General features: G+C 41.5%; 1 protein-coding gene across 3 annotated transcripts in view; it reads right to left on the bottom strand.

The window, feature by feature from the left end:
- Nucleotides 1-23,995, bottom strand: part of FAM114A1 (family with sequence similarity 114 member A1) — a 68,958-nt gene that overhangs the window by 18,284 nt on the left and 26,679 nt on the right. For 2 of the 3 annotated variants that reach the window (XM_043870701.1, XM_043870700.1), the window contains exons 4-8: nt 15,474-15,587; nt 15,246-15,349; nt 12,519-12,653; nt 7,747-7,899; nt 168-291 (exon numbers count right to left, since the gene is read on the bottom strand). In XM_043870701.1, coding sequence (XP_043726636.1) covers nt 168-291; nt 7,747-7,899; nt 12,519-12,653; nt 15,246-15,349; nt 15,474-15,587 — 630 coding nt within the window. Of the gene's footprint in view, nt 1-167; nt 292-7,746; nt 7,900-12,518; nt 12,654-15,245; nt 15,350-15,473; nt 15,588-23,995 lie in introns of those variants that run through there. The other variant, XM_043870702.1, reaches the window with a different exon arrangement.

Raw genomic sequence — 23,995 nt, 5'->3', positions numbered from 1 at the left:
GACAAGAGCAGGGGCACAGAGTCGGGAAGGGAGCAGGAGAGCTCAATTAGCAGGAGGGCTGAATTAGTGCCTCTCCCCTGCTTAAAGGGCTGTGCCTATTAACAGCAGCTTCACAAGGATGACACCAACAGTTTGTCTTGCTATTTTATCTGGTTATTTTTCTTTACCTTGCACTTCTTGATTCTCTTCATTCTCGAATACTTTGGCTGCAAAGATGTCTTTAATGGAAATTAGGTCATTTTTTAAGACCTCCAGCTTCTCTCCATCAAGTGATGCTAAAAATGACTGAACCTGAAAAAAAGAAATAGGTCAGCATACCTGTCATCTTTTCTTCTCATTAATGATGTTTACATATAGCTGTGCCTACTTCTCCCAGGTGATTTGTGGTGTGGAAGTTAACACTGGGTTGAATGTTGGATTTACTGCCTACTAATTGTGCAACTTCAGGTAAGTTACATAAACTCCTTGGGCCTCAGTTTTCTCATTTTTTAATTGAATGTATTTGACAGATAACATTGTCAAATGTCAAAGATAAATTTAAGATGTACAACATGTTAATTTGATAGATGTGTATATTGTAATATGATTACCATTGTAGCTGTATTTCGTGCCTCTATTGCATTACATAGTTATCTTTTGTTTTTTGTCATTGAGACAATTAAAATTTTAGTCTCTTACCAAGCTTGGTGATTATAGTACCAAATTGCTGTCTGAATTCCTAATACTGCACTATGGCTAAGTTACTACTTGTGCAAGTTTGTACCCTTAAACAATATCAGTCTTATCCTCCCGCCTATCCTGGGCTAACCACCATTTTACTGTTTTTTACGAGTTTGACCTTTTTAGATTCCACATACAAGTAATAATATACAACATTTGTCTTCCTCTTTCTGAGTTATCTCATTTAGCATAAGGAGCTCAAGGTCCATTCATATTGTCATAATTGGGAGGGTGTTCTTCTTTCTCATGGCTGAATAATATCCCATTGTGTGTATATATCACACCCTTTTTTATCCATTTATTTGTTTATGGGCATTTAGGATGTTTCCATGTCTTGGCTAGAGTGAACAGAGCTGCAATGAACACGGGAGTGAAGATATCTCTTGGAAGTATTGTTTCTGGCTTCCTGAAAAAAATGGCACCCCACTCCAGCACTCTTGCCTGAAAAACTCCATGGACTGAGGAGCCTGGTAGGCTACAGTCCATGGGGTCGCAAAGAGTTGGACACCACTGAGCAACTTCACTTCAAAAAATTAAAAATAGATCTATAATATGATCCAGCAATTCCACCTCTGGGTATACACCCAAAGGAAGTTTTCTGTTTTAAAGTGAGATCCACACTTCACTGTGATCCTTTGCAGGATAAGGAAATAATGAATGTGAAGAACGTTGCACAAACACACACAGCAGATGCTAAGTAAATGCTGCTGGTAGCGCCATCAAAGAGGCTAAAAACACACCTCACTGTCAACCCTGGATTCTAATATCTTACTAATTCTTATACTTACTAACCATGTGACTTTGGGTAATTTACTTAACCTTTCTATGACTCAGTCCTCTTATCTCTAAGTGAGAACTAATAGCATCAACCTTATAAGACTGTTCTGAAGGTTAAATGAAATGATGTACTCAAGAGTACTTATTGTGGTGGTCAATAAATTATATATATAATGAAAATAAAGATACATGTAAAACAGAAAACAAAGTTATGGTTACCGAAGGGAAGAAGGAGAGAGGGAGGAACAAATTAGGAATGTGGCATTAATAGATACAAACAACTACACATAAAATAGATGCAGAACAGAGATTTACTGTGTAGCACGGGGAGTGTAGTCAATATCCTGTTATAACCTATAACGGAATATAACCCGAAAAAATAACTGAATAACTCTGCTGTACTCCTGAAACTAACAGAAGATTGTAAAGCAACTATAATTCAATAAAAATGGGTATGTAAACAAATACATAAACAAATAGGTATATGTATATCACAGATATACATACAAATATACTTGCTAGATGTTTTATTGTGTAGGAGTTACAAAAATGTAAGAGGACATATTTTTCGTCTCAGAGATCTTGCAGCCTGAAGGAGGGCGGCCCATACGAACGGAACCGACCAGAGCCACACCACGTGTGAATGCAGTAAGGGGGGCGGGGGGTGCCCCCAAGGAGGGCCTGCAGTGCCCTCTGGGGAAGCGCGAGGGTGGGCAGGGACGCTGCCCAGAGGGTCTTGCCTGGACTGGCACACTCCCTGCTCTTCAGAACTCCTCTTTTGCAACCGTCCTTCAGAAACTCTTAGAAATCACCTGGATAGATGGCCAGGCAACCTCTGTGAATCCAAAGACCAATGTGAAATTCCAAAACGGTCACAGTGAATGGAGAACCATACAAAAAGTAAAGTCTGACTGTAAAGTAGGAAGGTTTTAAATTTCTCATTCTGTAGGTTAACACTTGCTCTGGAAGGAGAGCCGGCAGCGAAGCTGCCATAGTCTTCGGGTTGCGGATTTTAAAAATTTACTTTATTTTTGGTTGTGCTGCGTGAGTGCTATGCTGTGTTTAGTCGCTCAGTCGTGTCCGACTCTTTGTGACCCCGTGGACTGCAGCCTGCCAGGCTCCTCTGTCCATGGGGACTCTCCAGGCAAGAATACTGGAGTGGGTTGCCATGCCCTCCTCCAGGGGATCTTCCCCACCCAGGGATCAACCCGGGCTCTCCTGCATCGCAGCACGGTCTGAGCCACCAGGGAAGCTGGTGCTGCGGGAGGGCTTTCTCCAGTTGCAGCAGGCGGGGGCGACTCTCTAGTTGAGGTACCTGGGCTTCTCACTGTGTTGGCTTCTCTTGTTGCAGAGCACAGGCCCTGAAGTATGCCAGCTTCAGCAGCTGCTGCAGAAGGGCTCAGCAGTTGTGGCTTGAGGGTTCCGGGGCATGGGCTCATTGATTGTGGCACGTGAGCTCAGCTGCCCCGCGGCATGTGGGGTCTTCCCAGCCGGGGCTGGAACCAGCGTCTCTTATGTGGCAAGGTGGATTTTTTTTTTAAATTTTTTAAAAAATTTATTTTTAACTGGTGGATTTTTTTTTAATTGCTTTACACTGTTGTATTGGTTTCTGCCACACATCACCATGAATCAGCCACAGGTGTACCTATGGCCCTCTCGAACCTCCCTTCCGTCTCCCACCCCATCCCACCACTCTAGGTCATCACAGGCAAGGTGGATTCTTAACCACTGGACCAGCAACGAAGCCCTGGGTTGTGTCTTAACACCGATTATGGTGGTAGATCTGTAGCCCAGATACGCGAGAGAGTTAGAGAGGGCGTCCTTGGAGAGGTTAGGATGCCGGTTTTCTACAAGCTGTTGATGGACATCATTAGGAGTCACAGTAACTGGTGCCAAGGCCCTGAGCAGACGCCCTGCGGGAAGCCATCAGCACAAAAGCCATCCGGCACCGGCTGCAGCAGGTGACAGCGACGCGCCATGCATGCTGGCCAGCACTCCCTTCCACCCTGACCTCTCCAGAGGTCTCCATTTCCGCTCACACACTCCTGTTTAGGGCTCACAGCCCTTGACATGACCACACCATATTCCTATGCTTTGGGTATATTTTCTGAACAGCATTTTTTTCTCAGAGTAAATAAAAATGGGTAGTAAAGTCCAAGGCTTAGTGGAAATGCATATGCACATGTGGGACCTCTTGGTTTCTCCATGTATTCTGAGGATAGCCATCCCCCGGGAGTGAATGCACTGGGGTTTCTGCTTTGGGTATCTCCCAGGAAGGGTTCTTTTTAGTGAAGGACTCTTTGGTCAGCATCTTTCTATCACAGCATCTCTTTTGCGTCCTTCTACTTCATTCCATTATGCCAAGTTGATGTGCATTAAATCTTTACTTCAATCCAGTAATAAATAATAAATAACAATGCACTCCTCAATAAATATTCATGGAATGCTGACTATATGCTTGGCACTATGCCTAAGGGCTGTCGGGGACACAAGGGTAGAAAGTCTGGTGTGAGGGAGTCATTTTGAGGATTCTTATTTACTGTTTTGGTTAACTATTGGGTATATAAAATACTATAAAAATATTAGTTTTTCCTTAAGATTCACAGTACACCACACTGCCATGCCTGTTGACATCCTAGTATCCATCTTGTAGGTAGTAAAGATTCCTTATCATTCTGTACACCCTGTCTAAGTTTTAGCCAATGGCATGTTAGCAGAGAAAATGTGTATCATTTCCAGGTTAAAACTTTGAAAAACTGGGGACTCCCCTCTATATTCTCTTTCCTCATGCTGATGGGATGAAGAAGACAGTGAGTTCCTAGGGAAGAATGAAATCCGACACATTAGACTTGGATATAGGGGAAGCCACAGAGGCAAAAGGATGTGCCTGCCCAGAGCCTACGCTCTCTCGTCTAGATCACTCTCCAGGTGACTGCAGGTTTCCTTCTGAAGTCTGTATGGACCTCTTCCCCAGGCTGTGCTCCCTACAGAGGGACCATCTACCAGGCGATGTACCCCTAAGCCCAAGGAGTGGACAAAGGTGGCTGTTTGCAGGGGTTGTGTGTGGTGCTTGAACTGGGGCATCGTCACACGTGCCCATGAGGTTCCCTGAGGTGAGAGGCAGCTCAGGGACAGCGGAGACAAAAGGAAGAGAGCAGATGGGAGGGTGATGTGGAAACTTGAGGAGTCTAAAGAGTCTAAATGGGAACCTGGCCTTCTGGGCCATTATGAAATTACATTTGTCAAAGAAGGATGACAATGTCTTTTTTTTCTGGCCATGCCATGTGGCATGCGGGATCTTAGTTCCCCAATCAGGGATTGAACCATGCCTCCCGCAGTGGAAGCATGGAGTCTTAACCACTTAACCATGGAGTCTTTCCCCCAGGGAAGTCCCAGAAAATATTTTCTTTAACAGTTTGTTTCCAAAAGCTCTTTAACTTTTAAATATGTGGTATGTGTTGGGTAACCTGATGAAGTGTAAGATGTCTAATTGAATTCCAGATAAACAATGAATGTTTTCTTGGTATGAGTGTCTATCTTATATATCACACAGGACATGTTTGTGCTAAAAAAGTATTCATTGTTTAACTAAAGTTAAAATTTAATTAGTCATCTTGTATTTTTATTTGCTAAATCTGACAACCCCAGGAGGGTCTCCATTTGTATTCTTGTCAGAAGTCTGCGAACATTAGGATGGAACTAGTGGATCCATAAGATGGACAGAGCCTGGGTTCTGGATCCTTAAATGCTGGAAAGCTGCCTGCTGACCAGACACTCATACCTTGGAGAAACCCTATAGCTTTAAAAAAAAAATTTAATTGGAGGATAATTGTTTTGCAATATAGGTTCAAGAGGGTGGGGAACTCTATAGTTTTTGACCCATATTTTTTAGAACGATTAATTATAACATCCAGTAAGTACTATTACGGGATTCCCTGGTGGCTCAGCCAGAAAGAATCTGCCTGCAATGGAGGAGATTCAGGTTTGATCCCTGGGTCGGGAAGATCCCCTGGAGAAGGATTTGGCAACCCACTCCAGTATCCTTGCCTGGGAAGTCCCACGGACAGAGGAGCCTGGCGGGCAAGACTCAGCAACTAAACAACAACAACAGGTATTATTACTAAGCCAAGAAAAGCTCTGCATTTCTCACAATGAAAAACTATGAAAATCTCCAGGCTGGGGAAAGAGAGATAAGCACGTGGGTGCAGTCTGCAAACAGAGGGCAATGCCCCCGTCCTCACTCGTGGCAACATCAGTCCTTTGGGGCTGTTTGGACCCCAGGGCTCTTTCATAGCCTGACCTACAGTGGGGGCAGCTTACGTGTTTCTCCTACCAAGAGAGCTTTGAGGGGATGGGCTTCCCTGTAATGTTTTCAATAATAATAACAAATATATATGTAAGAATGGGTAAAAAATAAAATGTCATTGACATCATATATGCACATACATATATATGCATAAAATGGCAGCTAGCATTCATTGACTGCTTATTATGTACTAGGCAAGTTGCAGCTAGCTTCACATGGATCATCTCATTTAATTTTTTAAATATTTTTATGAAGTAGATTATTATCATTCCCATTTCATAGATAAGGAGATTGAGGTAAGATAGGTCCAAAATCATACTACAGCTACTAAGTGGCATTTGATCACATAATGTCTGACCCCAAACCCTGCTTTTGTTGGGAAAAGTTGGTGTTTCGGTGGAAAATGGCATTTTCTAGATCAGTTTACTAGATTACCAGATTCTGGTTCCATGGGAGCAGTTTTATAACTCTGTAAATTATAGATACCTGATAGCAGTGCAAAATAATTTGTAGACACGTGAATAAATTTTGTCCAGTGGAGGGACAACCTCCCCTCTTACGGAAAACCAGATTTGTGTCCATTTGCATATTCATTTAAAAATTGCTTTATTTTATATGAATTTGTATTTATTCAGCTTTTCCTTTGAGCCAGTTATAACATCTGACTGGTTCTTTCATTTAATTAATGAGTTAAATAAATTCTTAAATTTGTGTTCATTTGGTAGGTATCTTCATGAGTCATGATTTTGCTTTAAAAAAAATTATCCGTTAACAGTTTAACCACAAGACTGTCAGTGATGGTTGATGGATAACTCAAAAGGAAATAAACACATAGTCACTTGTAACTTTATAATCCTGGGTGTGTATGGAGGATGGGGTGGTGTCCCTCCTATTTGGTTCTTGGTTGCCTGTTATACGGAAGAGGTCATCTTTCCCTGATAAGGTGAGTTTGATGAATGTCTCAACCCCCCAATTCCACATGTAAGAAGACGAGGCCTAGAGAGAGTCAAATATCACTTTTTCCTTCTTCCTTTCCTTGGAAGGAACTTGAACTTCCTTCCAAGTTCCATTTCCTGTCTGAGGCCCTGCCTCTCCCCAGGGAATGTTACTGGGCTTCTCACAGGAGGTCCAGAGGATATTGCCCTGTGGCCTCCACGGAAAAACACCCCAGAGGTGCACAAAAGAGAGTAATATACACAATTAAATGAGTCAATGGTTCTGAAGCGCTTAGATTAGTCATTATATAAATGCCATATAAGTATTAAGCAAAAACACATTTGGATATGGACACGCATACCACATAAATCCTTTTTTAAAAATAAAAAAGAAATCACAAGCTCTGCTGACTTCCACTCTTCACGTTTTGTTTCTCTGGGATCAGCGTGCGAGGGTGTGAACGTGCGGGGCTGTAGGTAACTTCCCAGAGTTCTGTTCAGGAGCATCCCCAAACAGAGCCTTGATGCCCAGTAAGACAGTCCTGCCCTTCAGGGCCCAGGCATTCTAACAGACGAGTGAATAAATAACCGTATCACCCGTGAAACTGGGTGCATTAGACCCTGCAGTCTGGTAGAAACATCAGCTGCTTTGTTTTCTGGGCAGAAATGAGGACGTAGCCAGTCCCTCGGATCTGGGTACCACGTCACCAAAGAGAGCCACAGGCCGGGTGCGGACAGTCAGGTTTTCGCACAGTTTTTTGCGCAGAGAGGTGCGGGCAGTGATGATTCGTATCATGATGGCCCTCTTGGGACTGGTGACGGGGAACAGCTTGGCAAGGATCAGAGAGGGAATGATACAGAGCCTGAGCAGTTCATCGGGCCGTAAGTGATGGTGACCTCAGCTCAGAACTGAGGCTCTAAAAATGAGCTATTTTAATAACACATTTTCTTGCACGTTTAAGAAAACACACTCATGAACATGCTACTTCCACGACAGGACAGACATACCTTGCTTTCACTTTCATTGGACAGAATTTCCAGGGCTTCCAGGTGTGACAAACCTTGATACTCATCGAATAGCATCCCGTAGTGTGCGGTCCTCTCGGCTGGGAGCTGCTGTGCCAACCTCTGCTTCTCCTTCTCTTTGGCCTCTCGTAACATCTGCACAAACACACATTTGTACACTAGATGTGTGCTTAAAAGCCCCATGTACCGCAAGATGTGGGGGGGGGATGAACACTGACTTGGTACTAGTGAAGAGTAGGTTTCAGTCATTTTGGAATTTCTGCAAAAATGACTTTTTAAAAAAAAAAAGTAGGTGAGTTTTTATTTATTTTTTAATTTTTTGACCACTTCACACAGCTTGCAGAATCTTAGTTCCCTAACCAGGGACTGAACTCATGCTCCCTGCGATGGAAGCATGGAGCCCTAACCACTGTACTGTCACATTCCCCCAGAATGACTTTTTGGATTAATTTTACCCACAATTTTTCACATAATATTCCACTTTGGATTCTTCATGTTCATACGTACACAACAAAACAAAGCAAAAATTCTAATCCCAGGAATAGGATTGGAAAGAAGGAAAGCAAAAACTGAACAGTGGTTTCCATTGAAGTGTTTTCTGTGTGTGTGATTAATCTTATTTTTTTTAATGTCCAGATTTTCTACATGAGCAAATTTAATGTACACTGGGAAAGCTGAATCTATTGTGACAGGATTAATTGCAACTTGTACACCTAGGCAGACTTCAAAGAAAAAATAAGTTGATCTGATTTTATTTGAATTATTTAAAAATCTTGTGTGCGTGGTTATTAAATATCCTCAATTAAAAAAATAATAAAATATAAGCTCGTAGTGTATTCTTCACCAGATACCTAATATAAATGTACATATGAATATAAATAAAGTGTTAGCTTATCAATTTCTTAGATTGGTTTTGAGAAAAATGACTGTGGACTGACTTCCTCTTCAGGCTGATCATTTTTCTCCAGTTATGTTCCTATTGATTAAATAATAAGACAGTAAACACAAGTTGACCTGTTACTAATAATTTCCTGAACTTGCTTTCTTTGATTCTAAGCACTTTTTATTTGATTCCTCATCAAGGTTACTGTGACATTGTTTATAGGGTTCTTTAATATCTGTGAAGAGCACCATAAATGCACTGGCCACTACAAGGTCACAAGGGGAAGATTGTAAAAGAATAGATTTTGGTTTTTATTAGGTGTCAATAAAACAATCAGCCTCATTCTCCTTTTCAGTTCCTGAGGTCGTTAGCCCAAAATCCAGGAGGCTACGGAAAGAAGTCACCCTCCTGTCTGTTTTCAAGACTGAATGAGTACAAGGTTTGAATTTTAAAATTTTCAAAACCACCTCTGGGAATTTTTAACACTTACTCAATAAAAGCCAACTAACCTCACTGATCTCACTGGCTTGGTTGTGGTGAAATAAAGTGACACTGAAATTGCTTCCTGATTGCCTTCTTTCTGGGCTTTGCAGGTGGTGCTAGTGGCAAAGAACCCACCTGCCAGTGCAGGAGATGCAAGAGACGTGGGTTCAATCCCTGGGTCAGGAAGATCCCCTGGAGAAGAAAATGGCAACCCACTCTGGTATTCTTGCCTGGGAAATCCCATGGACAGAGAGAGGAGTCTGGTGGGCTACAGTCCATGGGGTCACAAAGTGTCAGACATGACTGAGCTGGTATTGTTCTTTACCCTCTTTCTGGTCTATTTCTTTTTTTAACAGCACTGATCATTTTCTAAAATATGAGACAATATATATTGTTTGTTTGTCCCTCCTCACTAGAACAAAATCTCCAGTTTTAACCAGTGATGGTCTCAAATGCTTAGAACAGTGTGTAGCACATGGTGGACATTCAAAATGCATTTGTGGAATGCGTTGTGGAACGATTGAATGAATGAATACTTACTGTTTGGAAGGAGGCTGAAGGGGGTAATGTTGTGGCCGTCCAGTGTAAACTGGCCATGTGAGTCACAGGTGCGATGCTGGGATGTGTCCCAGACTGTTCCCTGGTGGCTCAGCTGGTAAAGAATCTGCCTGCAACGTGGGAGACCTGGGCTTGATCCCTGGGCTGGGACGATCCCCTAGAGAAGAGAATGGCTACCTTCTCCGGTATTCTGGCCAGGAGAATTCCATGGACTGTATAGTCCATGGGTCGTAAAGGGTTGGACACGACTGAGTGACTTTCACTTTTAGATGTGTAATTACAAACAAATGCAGATGGCAAGTGTGTATTCTTGGGTGACACATTTCTATGAGCATTGCTACTTACTTTTTTAGCAAGAGACTGAATGCAGAGGTGACAAAAAATTGTGATGTGGCACAGAAACTATGGCAATCTGGGAACTTGCCCAGGTCCAGTTCTTCACTTTGCAGGAGTGTAAACTCAGGCCAAAGATTCACAGACTTAGTTTCTGAACTTGGTCACAGTTCCTCCCACACTGTCCCCTTCTTGACTAGAATCAAATTTATATATATGTATAAATTTATGTATACATATATAACATATTTATATGTAAGTACAAGTGTGTATATATAATATACATTATATACATTAATATATAGATACATTCTATATATATATATATAGAATATACAAGGGTAACAATTTATACATATAGGGAAAGTGAAAGTCACTCAGTCGCGTCTGACTCTTTGCAACCCCATGGACTGTAGTCTACTAGGCTCCTCTCTGTCCATGGAATTTTCCAGGCAAGAATACTGGAGTGGGTAGCCATTTCCTTCTCCAGGGGATCTTCTTGACCCTGGGCTGCCCCGGAATGCTCACACTATAGGAATGAAAGATAAACCCTTTTCATTCTAAGCCACATTGATACTTGGGTTATTATTACTATTATTGGTTTTGTTTTATTTTGCATTTTTACAGCATCTAACGTTAATTGCCTGATTAATACAAAATCTATTTTCTTCTTTAAGGATCAAGAGGTTAATGGTCTAGCTGACTCTGCCAAGTCTCTACCAGGACTATAATATCAGAGTGGTTACATGTTGGTTATTATGGAGGTGTGTGTTAGTTACTCAGTCATGTCTGACTCGTTGTGACCCCATGGACTGTAGCCCACCAGGCTCCTCTGTCCGTGGGATTCTCCAGGCAAGAAAACTGGAGTGGGTAGCCATTTCTTTCTCCAGGAGATTGTCCTGATCCAGGGATTGAACCTGGGTCTCCTGCACTGCAGGCAGATTTCCTATCACCTGAGCCACCAGGGAAGCCCCTACAGTGGAAGAACTAAGAAGTCACCTAGAAATCAAATTTTTTAGGAGCTGCCACAGCTGATATCACCTGTTTTCAGTGATATCTCCTTTGTGGCTTTCTAGCACTGAGTCATGGGAAGACGTGTCTGTCCTATCGGTGAAATTTATAAAATCCTGTATCTGCTGCTCCTGATTTTGGTAAGACACTGGTATGTCACTGGTAAGACCTGGTATGTCAGACTCTTAAGGGGGAAGAGCTATAGGGGCATGTCTGAGACTATGGGGTCTGAGCTGGGCATGTGCTGTATGAAGGAGCAAGTTCAATATTAGAGTTTTGTATTTAGAAAATAAGATAAATATTACTTTTAATTTAATTGATTACTGTAAGTAAAGCAAAACATAAATTAAATTCTTCATATCATACTTTTCAAGGAGGAAAATTTTACAGCTGGAAGTGTGACAGGAGAAGTCCAACCTTGCATATAGTAAGAGAAATATAAACTAAGATTCCATTGAGATAGCATTTTTACCTATCATCTTGACACACAAAAATAATAGTGATAAGAACTAACATTCTTGGGTGCGAACTATGAGTCAGGTTCACTTCTAACTCATGTAATCCTCACAACAAAGCTATTAGTAGGTATTGATGGTCCCAGTGTATAGAAGAGTAATCTGAAGCACAGAAGGGTTAAGTCAAGGGTTAAGCTCAAGGTCATGGAGCTAGAACCTGGTAGAGCTAGAATATGATGGTACTGCAGACTGAATGTTTGTGTTTCCCCAAAATTCTTTTGTTGAAACATAATCCCTGGTGTGATGGTATTAAGAGGTGAGGCCTTCGGGAGGTGATTAGATCACAAGGGTGGACCCCTCATGAACAGGATTCAGGTCCTTATAAAAGAAACCCAGAGAGCTCCTCCACCTTCTTCCACCATGTGAAGAAGCTGGGAGAACATCAGCCTCTGAATCATAAAGCAGGCTCTTAACCAGACACTGAATCTGCTGTTGCTCTGACCTTCAACTTGCCAGACTCCAGAATTTTGAGAAAATAAATGTTCGTTGTTTATAAGCCCCTCAGCCTATGGTATTCTCCTATAGCAGCTGAATGGACTAAGACAAATGGTATCAATGGAATTATCTTTAAGAAATTATTAAGTATGTATAATTTATATTTAATAAAGCAAGATACCAAAGAGTTGGTTAGTATGCTGGCATTTGGTTGAAAAAGTCTGTATGTATACATGTCCATATACATATATATATATATTTAGCTATATGTACCTATACGGCCATATCTATATCTAAATCTGTCTATATAATGTCTCTGATAGAATCTGTAAGAAGCTGTGAACAATGGGTAACAATGATTGTCTCCCATGAAGAGTGGCTGGGGAAAGCGGCATATTAAAATTTCAATTTTCACCTCCTGCTATTTCATGTCTTTGAATTGGACATGTGCTTTAAAATATCTATTAAAGAAGATAAATACAATTTTATTTACTTTATTGACTGAAAGAACAAATCACAAAAGTACATAATCCCACCTGAGATAAAGAAACAGTTCTCTCCATGAGTGTCTTGGTCCGCTTAAAACCTGGGTCACTTTCCGCAAGGACATTCATGGTTTTCTTGCCGATGAATTCCAAAGCATCAAGACCACCAGTTAAGACGCTTTTACCCTGCCAGTGAGGTAATTGCATGAGATTAGGTTTTTATGTTTTGCTGTTTCGAGGCAGTCAGCACCTCCTAGAATGCACTAACTTCAAATATTAAAAGCAATATGAAGTCACAATTTTTTCTCATCAGGAGATTTATCATCCATTTAATTCTATTTTCTTTTCCTTGGAAGAGCATATATCATATAATTTGTAGGACATACAATGTTATTTTAAAAAGGTGCTTAAGAAAAGCAAAACATTTTAAGGATTAATTTTATTGGTGTGTGTGAATAGGTATGCTTCTAAGACAAAAAATTAACAGATGACCCAATTCCTGATTTTGCTTGAAACAATTTTAACCCAAGTAACAGAATTATTTGGCGCAGTCTATAAAAATGTCAAATAGTCTTGCCAATTTAGGGAATTCTTTAATCTAGGGCCCTAGAGTGTAGGACCCTCAGGCTCCTTCCGTGGCTCTTGCATACTTTCAGAAACTAGCGATAACTGCCTATAATTAGTATATTCATGGAATAAGACAGGTTGATTTCTACATACTTCTGGCTCTAGAAATTATTCTATTATGCAGTTATCCTCTGCAAATTCCTTTGCCAGCCACTGTTTCCCTTCTTAAAAAAGAGTAAAACAACGAAGATTAACTTAGATAAACTGTACATAACAAATAGAACTGCGTACATTTCTTTGCAACACCTTGTCTATACCCCAACTACACAACTACAATTACAATCTGCATATATCTGTGTTTTCTCACCTTACATGAGTTTTCATAAGTTATATTTTAATATTACTATAATATTTTATTGTTTATATGCATCATCCATTTTTCAAAATTATCACTTCAATAGCAATATTCTATTTCACTGATTAGTATACTTTACTAGTCATCTCCGTTTTGGACACTTAGACTTTGTTTTCAGATTTGGGAGCCAATCAATAATCACACTAGAAAACAGTTTTTTAAATGCACATATTTTGGGAAGACTAGGAGATAATAGCAATTACACTTTAGCATAATTTAAATTTATTTTCTCCTGACATTCTGAGGCTTACTTCAGTGGAGAATAAAACTGGAGGATGGAGGGACTCTGGCAGGTTTGGTGGGGGGTGGGGTGCCTGAGCTTGGGAAAAGGGAGGCGTGGGAGGTTGGAGGGCACACGGAAAGGAATGTGAGGAAGCTGAGGACAGACTCAGAGGGCCCTGGATCAGAGCTCAGGGAGACCATGAATTCACTCCTTGTACCAGAGATAAGGAAAGCGTTCCACTCAACTCCCAGCTCCACAACCCTCTCTGCACGTCTGCTGTGAAGTCACTCAGTCATGTCCGACTCTTCGCGACCCCGTGGACTGTAGCCTACCAGGCTCCTCCATCCATGGGATTCTCCAGGCAAGAGTACTGGAGTGGGTTACCATTTCCTTCTCCAGGGGATCTTCCTGACCCAGGGATCGAACCCGGGTCTTCCACATTGGAGGCCAAGGTAATGCCTTAACCTCTGAGCCACCAGGGAAGCCCCTAAAACATATTAGTTGACTCCTAAAACATATTAGCTGCCCGCTTCTCCCTGCTTAGTCTAGACTACTTCAAGTAGCAAGGAGAGGAACAGCCATTTCCTATTTCTGGCAAGCTCTGACATGAAGTCTGAGTAAGACGCCTCCATATATGTGTCCTTGGCCCCCTCATCTCATATGCCTTTGCATCTGATAACTGTTGAGTTGCCTTCATCTTCCAGGATGTTATTATGTCTTCTTGTCTGTCAGCGTATGCCCAGCATCTAGCATAGCTCTTGGTATATAATGCGAGCTAACTACTTTTTTTTTTTCTTTTTTTTATGCTAACTACCTTTTAAAAAAAAGTGAATGAATGAATAAATTGGAAATGAGCCATATTTTATGAAAAACTAGCTGTTTGATTTTACAAAGCAGAAAGTAAACCTTTTCTTCTGATCCTGAAGACCAGCTAGCTGCTTCATCTCAGCTGGGGTGTGTCCTTCTTGTTTTCATTATTCATCAGTGCCTTGTCAATAACAAGCTTCTTAAGTTTCTATAAGAGGAAGGGGCCAGAGAAGGAGCCTGCTATTCAAGGAAAGAGAGGAGTGGGAACTGGGAGGTAGGGATGGAGGAAGAATGATGGTCTTGTTATCTGGAAATACGTTAGAAACATCTTGGGGATGCTCCTGATTCTTTACTGGTATGTGTATATTCATACTTAGAATCACTTCATAATTTTTCAGATTGAAGGTTAAGAGACACAGAATATTTCAGAAAAACAACTGTCCCAGCTCTAAGAAAGAGCCCTCCCTCCCCGGTAAACAGAGATTGTCCTTGCAGCTGCTGGCAAGGACACTGTTACATCAGACTGAAAAATATTCCTTCTAAGCAGCTCCTTCCTTTTAAACATAAAGTATATTTCATTTTGTTCTTATCATCTTGGTTCCAAGGTTATGCCTACTCTGTCGGAGAAAGCATAACAAAACCATAATCAAAAGTTTTGAGCAAGGCCATCCTTTCTCTGATGTATCTAGGTCACTGGTAAATAGAAATATCAAAAGAAGGCACAGGCAGGCCTCAGGGAAAACAGAGGAAGCAGCTAATGACTCACTGTGTTCTGAACCGCGCTGGTGATGGCTGACAGCATGCCCCGAGACCCCGAGGAAGGAGGAGTGGGTGGGCTTTCTGCGGGGCTCTGATCTGCGGCTGCATCAGCTACGAACGAGAAAAACACCCTTTTAGAGTTTGTTTTGCTGATCTGAACTTAGAAATCTATATTTGCGCACATGGTGTAATATAGCCCAAGTCCAAGAAACACCCAAATAAACGCACCACTCACTTTGAGAGACTTCATTTTCATCATCAGGTTGGGCCCCTTCGGAAGGGCCAGAGTTTGCACTGTGAATCCGGAGGGTGGCCCCTGCCTTTTCCTTGACTGCTGTCAATCCGTGACCTGTCAGGAAAGAAAATACGACTCACAGATACAATAGAAGCCCACGGTCTGCAGATTCCATAACTCATGTCCCAGAGCCCCTGTAAGCGGAAGCTGAACATCCTAGTTGTGGGAGAAGGTGGTAGGTAATAGCGTGGACATTGGGAGCCCTCGGGCATGGGCTCCAGTCTGAGCCGAGCTTGTCTGCCTAGCTGGGTGACCTTTGAGAAGTTCTCAATCTCTCTGTGACTCAGTTTCTCCACTATGCTGTTGTGAGGAGCAAATAAAGTAAACACATGTAAAGGGTTTATTTTTCCCCTTTATTTATCACACTATCCAATGAGCAACCTGGGGTTCCCAGCCCAAGATATTATCTGTGAACAGTATTCCTGTCTTACCCTCCTTCTTCTTTTCTAAGTCTCTCAGGGTGGGTATGCATCATTTATGTTTTGATTTTTGGCATGCCTAACCCATTGCAGGTGCTCAATTACTATTTGTTGAACTGAAATCAGTTGCGCCTTAACAAGCTCTTTCAAAGTGCTGGTTATCTGTTTAGCACAGTCTCTGTGTGTGACAGTCCGGTCTGGAGATGTGTCAAGATCCAAAGGCAAGCCAGTGGGAAACCAGCAGGGCACACAACAGCTGCCCTGACATTTGTCTTTAGCAGGAACAGGCCAGACACAAGAACAGTCAGGATGAGGGGCACTGATCTTCCTCCATCTTTGGGGGGACAATGCCTGTATTTCCTGGAGCTCAGCACAGTGGGTAATCAATAACTGTTTAGTGAATACGGAGCTGACCTTCCCATCTACCCTCCCACTAATGCGCACACGCACACACACACACACACACACACACACAATGCTTGGCTTGATAGAAAAATAGTTTTATCTACATTTTATCTTGGCACAATATTTTTTCTCTTTAGAGGATCCCTTGATTCTCAAACCAAACAACAACAAAAAAACTGATAGTCTAGTGATGTCTTAAGCGGCTATTTGAGTTCTTAAAGAAGCAGCAGCCTGGGCTGCCATCATCACAGCACTCACCTCCCCCCAGAGCAGGGGGAGAAAATGGAAAATGTTCCTTGGGACCTGGGCAACCTCAGGTTGTTGAAACCCAAGGAAGCAGCAATAATAATACATAGGGGGAAAAGTCCCAAGTCACAACATGATTTGAGAACCAAAGAGAACTGTCTAGTCATAGAGGACACTGTTAAAATGACCGACTGTCATCTCCTGAGTGAGAGAAAGATATGGATGAACCTCAAACCCAAAGAATCATATTTTATCAATTTTAACCTTATTTATTGGAGGAATCTTAATTACAGCACTAAAATTTACCAAACTGATATAGGATTAATTATATCCAGTGGGAATCACCTGTTATTATACACTATCTAGAAACCACTGAAACTTAGGAAACACTATTTACAATGTTTACAACATTAATTACATACAGAAATATGTAACTATATTCATGTGTATATCATTAGACATAGTTTGAATTCATTATTGTTACTTTTTAAAAAGATGCACTATAACTGCCAAAACTAAGGCTTGAATTGATTTCAATTAGTTTAAAGCATTTCAATGGAAACTTACTGGAAACTTTCAGTAACACATTTAAGTTATGGGATATAATTTTGTTGTTGTTGTATAGTCATTAAGTCGTGTCTGACTCTGCAATCCTATGGAGTGTAGCCCGTTAGGTTCCTCTGTCCATGGGATTCTCCAGGCAAGAATACTGGAGTGATCGGCCATGCCCTCCTCCAGGAGATGTTCCTGACCCAGGGATCAAACCCACATCTCCTGCATTGGCGGGTGGATTTTTTTTTACCACTGAGCCACTTGGGAAGCCCACAGGATATAATTATCTAACATTTATATACTGAGACCATATTCCTTGACATCCTTTAAAAACATATATATATGTGTGTGTGTATATATACATATATAATATATATAAACACATATATATTCCAAAGGAAATAACATACATTCAAATCTCAATCCATGATTCTTATTTAGATTTCTGGGAGCTAAAATCAAGGAATAAATAAATTTCAGAAGGCTAGGAGGCAACTGCTACATCTTCTTTGTGGAAATCATTCAAGAGGGATGACTTCACATCCTTCCCCGAGATCATTCAGGTTTACGAACCTCACTGTGATTCCCTCCTCTTTCACCTTCTCCACCTCTTGCAGGTTAGGACCATGTCTGAATCTTTTCCTGGGGAAGAACTGCTTCTCACCATCTCAGAACACAAACAATCATGGATATATATACACCACCTGCCTCTTTGTTTCAGCAAGGAAATACCATTTTATGTGCATAATAAGTAGAATGTGTTTGTTGAACGGACATGACAATAGACTGCTACTTCAACCACACACACACACACACACACACGCACGCACGCACGCACGCATGCACACACACAGAGCTCTATTTTGGTATAATCGATATACAGATCTGCACATATTTAAAAGTTCCCCCAATTATATTTTCTAATTGACAATTCTTTTTTCCTGAATTCTTTTGTTAGTGAAAGTACGTCTTTACAACATGCTACTAGAAATATAAATCTATGGTTTTTTATAGCGAAGGTTTAGGCTCTATGCCACACCCTACTTTGAAGAATAACTTCTAAAACTTTACTTAGTGTGACATCTAGTGCCCAGAACAAGGAATAAGATGGAGTCATTGTTGCCTTTTAACAGAGTAATTCATTCTCAAAGATACTGATTTGGGTCTATCAATAACAGAGAAAAACAACCAGCATGAGTAATAGCCTAGGGTATAATATAGCTCATGAATTCTTCACAGGACATCATGAACCCTAAGCATCCCCCCAAGAAGTGAACCCGTCCAAATTCCATGATTCTAAAGATGAATATCCTCTACCCTTTGACTTACTGTGGTAAAAAGAAGGTGCACAGAGCAGAGATGGTAAGATAATAATGCTGCGATACTGCATCATTAGCAACAAATGCTAAATGATTGTCTGGTATTTAAGGTATCATCTATACTCTAGTGGAAAATGCCCTAAACATAGGAGGAATTCCTCTTGTGGAGGAATTTTGGTTCCATCAATTATCAGCCATGTGGACTCGGTGACTTTTCTGAGTCTCTGTTGCTGCATCTTTTCCGAAAGGAGGATGAGAACATCTGCCTCCCAGGGTTTTGTTAGGTTACTGAGCAGAAATACGTGAAAGCCTTGGTCCTGGGGCAACATTATTGAGCACAATGTCCCAGGCACTGGAACCTGCTTTCAGTATAGTAAATTGTCTCACAAAATCTTTTCATTATAAAGTAAGGGATATTATTCTACTCATTTCATGATTGAGAAAACGGATACCTGGCGACGTGAAAACACTTGCCTAAGATCCCAAAGCCAATAAGTGGCAGAGGCAGGATCTGAACCCAATCTTTCTAACACTCACATGCTCCATCACAATGTTATATTAAGAAAGTCTTACATGCTATTTGTAGTTGACTAAACATCATTTTAGTCCTATTTCTATAACTCCTTGCAAATCAGACACTTTATCAGGAGCTTTGTCATTCCTAAAACATTGCGTGTGTTAGTCACTCAGTTGTGTCCGACTCTTTGTGACCCAGTGGACTGTGGCCCGCCAGGCTCCTCTGTCCATGGGATTTTCCAGGCAGGAATACTGGAGTGAAAGGCCATTCCCTTCTCCAGGGTGTCTTCCTGACCCAGGGATCAAACCTAGGTCTCCTGCATTTTGGGCAGATTCTTTAGCATCTGAGCCACCAGGGAAGCCCATGAAAACACTGGTTTACACTAAAATGAGCTTGAGTGACTTTACCTTGACCAAACAGCAAGGTGAAGGTCACTCTGCAGAGAAACCTTCCTCTCACCCTGCCCTGTCCAGCCGTGCCTGGGGGTGATACAGCTTGCTGCTCTCAGGATCATCTCTGTGCTGTTCAGGCAAGGGTCCCAAGACACTGTGGGGCGCTGTCTTCCACCTTCCGTCTAGTTTTTTTCTCAAAAATGTTTACCAGTCTCGCTTCTTATGATTTCCACCAAGATCAAACCCCCTTTGAAGGGAAGTCTCCCTTCTTTCTGCAGGATCAAAATAATCTGTTGTTGGTGGGAGGGTCTCTCTGACCAAGTGGTAAGTTAGAGAAGCAACAGCGGTTTCATGCCAGCACCCTGGATGCCTGGGCAGCCCACAGAGTGCTTCCCCTGGCCCCACACGATAAGGGATCCCCGCGAGGGCAGCAGCTAACGTGTTCAGAAGGCTCTCGTCTTTTAGATTGCTTTAATTTTTACATAATATTTCCTTCTTTTTCATTTCATTTCTTTCTTTCTCTTTTACAAGGTGAATGTGTAAAAAAAAACTATTAAAAAAATCCCATAATCTCATTTCTTTAAGATTTCTGGTTGCTTTTTAAAAAATAAACATTTATAATGCTAACAAAATCAGATTATAAAAACATAGACAACAGAAGGTGGGCTAGCCTCTTTTTCCCTAGACAACATCCACTGACCTAACAGGTAGTAGTCTATAAACTTACAATTGCCCATGAAATGATTTTGGAGGAGGGCCTGGCAACCCATTCCAGGATTCTTGCCTGGAGAATCCCACAGCAGAGGAGCCTGGTGGGCCATAGACCACAGCGTTGCAAAGAGTCAGATGTGACTGAAGCGACTCAGCACACATGAAACAATATAAGACCTGAAAAAAGAATCGGTTCTAAAAGACAATGAAGAAAATTTATAAATTAAAAATTAAATAATGTTTACTTACATGTATTAAAAAATGGAATATCAGTCAACTGGTCAACTACAGTTCAAGTAAATTTAACTCTTCCATAGCTATATATACAGTATATATTTAATGAGGGATGTGGATGTGTTTTATTATACTTACTGTGATATGAGAGGGACTTCTAAGGAGGAGTGCTAGGGGCGCTTAAAAGACTTAAAGTAAGTGGCCTTGCCTTCCTTAACCTAACCCAGACCCTGTTCCCTTTTAAAGATAACAAGTCCAGTTTGTTTTTTGTTGATTCCTTTCAGCAAAAAGTTTTTAAAAGCACATTCTTACATATAAGTGTCCCAGACCTGGCTTCACCATAGACAGTGGGGTCTCAGCTCAGCAGATGGTGGTGGAGGCTGTGTGTGCTGCTGGGATTCGGGAGTTCGCTCTCCCCTGCTGAGGGCCCTTGGCTCAACACCTGCTTTGCAATGCCCTTCGCCAAAGGGAACTGGCTCCCTCAAGACCCTACTGTAGAGACTGGTCAGTGAGGGAGCTGGTGATATAAAAGCCTGGCCCTGTGCATTAATAGGGGACATCTCTGAAGAGTCACCCCAACCCCCAAGCTTCCTATGGGATGGGCTGCAACTGCATCATTGTTCATTTTCTCCTGAAGCCCTATTCTTTTCATTTTTTTTTAAAGAATAATTTATTTTTATTTATTTTTTATTTTTGGTCGTGCTGGGTCTTCGTTGCTGCAAGCGCTTTTCTCGAGTTGCGGCAAGTGGGACCTACCCTCTAGTCGCAGTGCTCAGGCTTCCATTGCGGTGGCCTCTCTCGTTGCAGAGCATGGGCTCCGGGGCTCACAGGCTCAGTAGCTGTGGCTCGCGGGCTCCAGAGCGCAAGCTCAACGGTTGCGCCTAGGGGTTTAGCTGCTCCACGGCATGCAGGATCTTCCCAGATCAGGGATCGAACTCTTGTCTCCTGCATTGGCAGGATCCACCGGGGAAGCCCCCAAAGCCCAGTTCTGCTTTCCCGGTCCTTCACTATCTTTGCAAGGCTTGCTCCTGAGAGCCCTTCCCAGTAAAACTCCAGCACATTCACTGCTGCCTCAGTCTCTCCCCTGAGCATCCAACCTGGGACACTGACCTATCTCATTCTCTTTGATGGTCATGTAGAACATTCCACAGGATGACTCTATCATGCTTCACATTCTCTATGGATGGATACACGAGTAGCTTCTGGTTTTTCTTATATTCCTGGTGAACTCCCCCACCTCTTCCAGGTCTTTGCTCAAACATCACCTCATTAAGACCTACCCCATACCACTCTTTAACCTGTACTCCTGACTTTGTATTTTTCAAAGACTTCCCACTTTATAACCCTCTATATAATTTTCCTACTCAGTATGTGTATTGCTTATTGTCCACATCCTTCCACTAGTCTGTAAGCTCTACTACAGGGTCTTCTCTTACTTGCTCACTACTTTATCTCAAGTGTCTAGACTAGTGCCTGGCATGGTAACCATTTGATGAGTATATTCCATATTCACACATTTATCTTAATGAACTTTTGTAAAGAGTCAACAGTGGGACTGCTGGATAGAAAGGCTCATAGATTTAGGATTTCATCAGTAGTGCTAATTGCTCTTCTGAGGGTTACACCAATTTCTACTCTTCTTCAGGTGAATTTTGGAAATAGAACAATTTAAAAGTATTGATTGCCTTTCAGACTCTACTATCAATGAATTCAAGATACTATAAAAAGTTGTGAGAAGTAGCTGTTTAGAAAAACACATGGATGGTGTTGCTGCACTCAACCAAAGCGAACTTCATGGCAGCAAAACGTGGAGCCAGTCCCCCTTCCTTTTGGGGAAGTCTCCTCTCTCCATCAATCTGGTTGAGCTCCAGTCTGTAATCAGGTACTCACGTCTCTCTGGGCTCAAAATCGACAAAAAGAGTTTCTGAACTCACAGTGTTTGCCTCGCCACCACACAGGAATTCATTAATCCCTGGGCCCTATTCACAGTTTGAAAGGATTCTGAACAAACTCCAAGCATTAATCCTGTTATCTTTTGTACTGATATTTGAGAATTTTCACATCATCAGCAATATCACCTTTAAAAACGAATCCACGTGATATTGAGAGTGAAATCCCTAGTAGAGTTCTTACTGCAGCGTCATTCTGACAAGTTTGCCGTTCTCTGTGATGAACACTGTCATTATTTCTGACAGTGCTGGTAGAAGATGTTCATTAAAACGTGCAGAAGGAAAACACCATGTACCTCATGAGTGGATAGGGAAGGAGAACAATGATAATTTTGAAAAGGTAAATATACAGATCAGCTCTCGCTTGCCCTTCTCAGGTACCCTAGCATAAAGGTGTTGAGGCTCATAAAACTGCCAAAACTAGAATTTTAAATAAACAGGTGGGCCTTTTGTAGTATCTGGAAATAAGTTGCTCTATTCTACTATAGAATTTTTACCTTGGCATAAATGTATATGTCTCAGCATTGTCGACTTTCATTTTGGTTACTAGTCTATCACTTAGCAATATATTCTACACATAAGTCAAGTCTCTATGGTGCTTGTGGGAAATTACATCTGTTTCTCACAACAGTACTTTGAAATTATCATTAAAATCTTTTTATTCTTTTTTTTTTTTTTACATTTTCCTTCTGCCTGGATCTTAAATAATAACCATTTTTATTGCATTTTATGAACTCATCCAAAGGCATGGGTGGCAGCTGATCAAGTCTTCTTAGAATGTGATTAATAGTGTGGCTGTAAATGAAACCAGCACAGGGGTTATGGCCTCTCCAAAAACAATTGTTGGCTGAGAGATGTCTGATTTTATATAAGCATTGGGAAGGTTGCTTTTTCATTTCTTCATAATCTTGGGGGTCAAAGTAGTGAGGCAAAAGATAAAATATAAAAATACAGCGTAGAAAAAGTCAATTTTCTATATTTTTCTACTTAGCACAGTGGTTACAAATATCTTTCTTTTGCTACATAGAACCACAGTCTATGGAATCATTATATTTCAGAAGTTGGAGGGAATCTTAGGATTTCTCAAGTCGTCCCACACATACTTTTCTAAGTAAGGAAGCTGAGCCTAGAGAGGCTCTTTGCATAGTGTAGCTAGCTAGTTAGAGACACTTCTTGTGATCACAAGTTAGGGGCAGTCGGGACCAGGGTGCTCAGGTTTTATGACTCCTGATACAACGTGCTTTCCAAGAGAGAACCACCTCTAAATCTTTCCATTCTCTAATTACTCTCTTGCTGACTCTTAAACAGTTCTAGCAATTGTGACTGCGGTTTTTCAACAACTGTAACAGTACTGGTTTCTATGTGTAATGCTCAATCGACAGCTCTGAGTTTCATTAGGGACTTCGTGTCTCCTACAGTTTTATCTGCTGCTGGAATTACCCTGAGGGTAACACGAGGTTTCTGAGTAGCAATCAATTGCAATAGGAGGTGTGGTTATTTTCTTCCGTTATTTTCCACAGGCAATTTATAAACCTTCAAGAGCTTGTCGGCTGCTGTGAGTGCTCTTTTTTCAAATAAGTTTCTTTGCCCTGTGATAATAACCTTCACGCTGCAAAGCCCTGAGGATATTATTTGCATGTGCATAACAGAAGGCCTGCCTCGCTTGCCTCTCTGAATCCAAAGGTAACGGCTCAAGATAGACCACGATTTAGTGGTCT

This window comes from Cervus elaphus, chromosome 17 (assembly GCF_910594005.1).
Source record: "Cervus elaphus chromosome 17, mCerEla1.1, whole genome shotgun sequence".
Classification (NCBI taxonomy): Eukaryota; Metazoa; Chordata; class Mammalia; order Artiodactyla; family Cervidae; genus Cervus; species Cervus elaphus.
The sequence above is the reverse complement of the archived record's forward strand: the minus strand, read 5'-3'. Positions and strand labels throughout refer to the sequence as shown.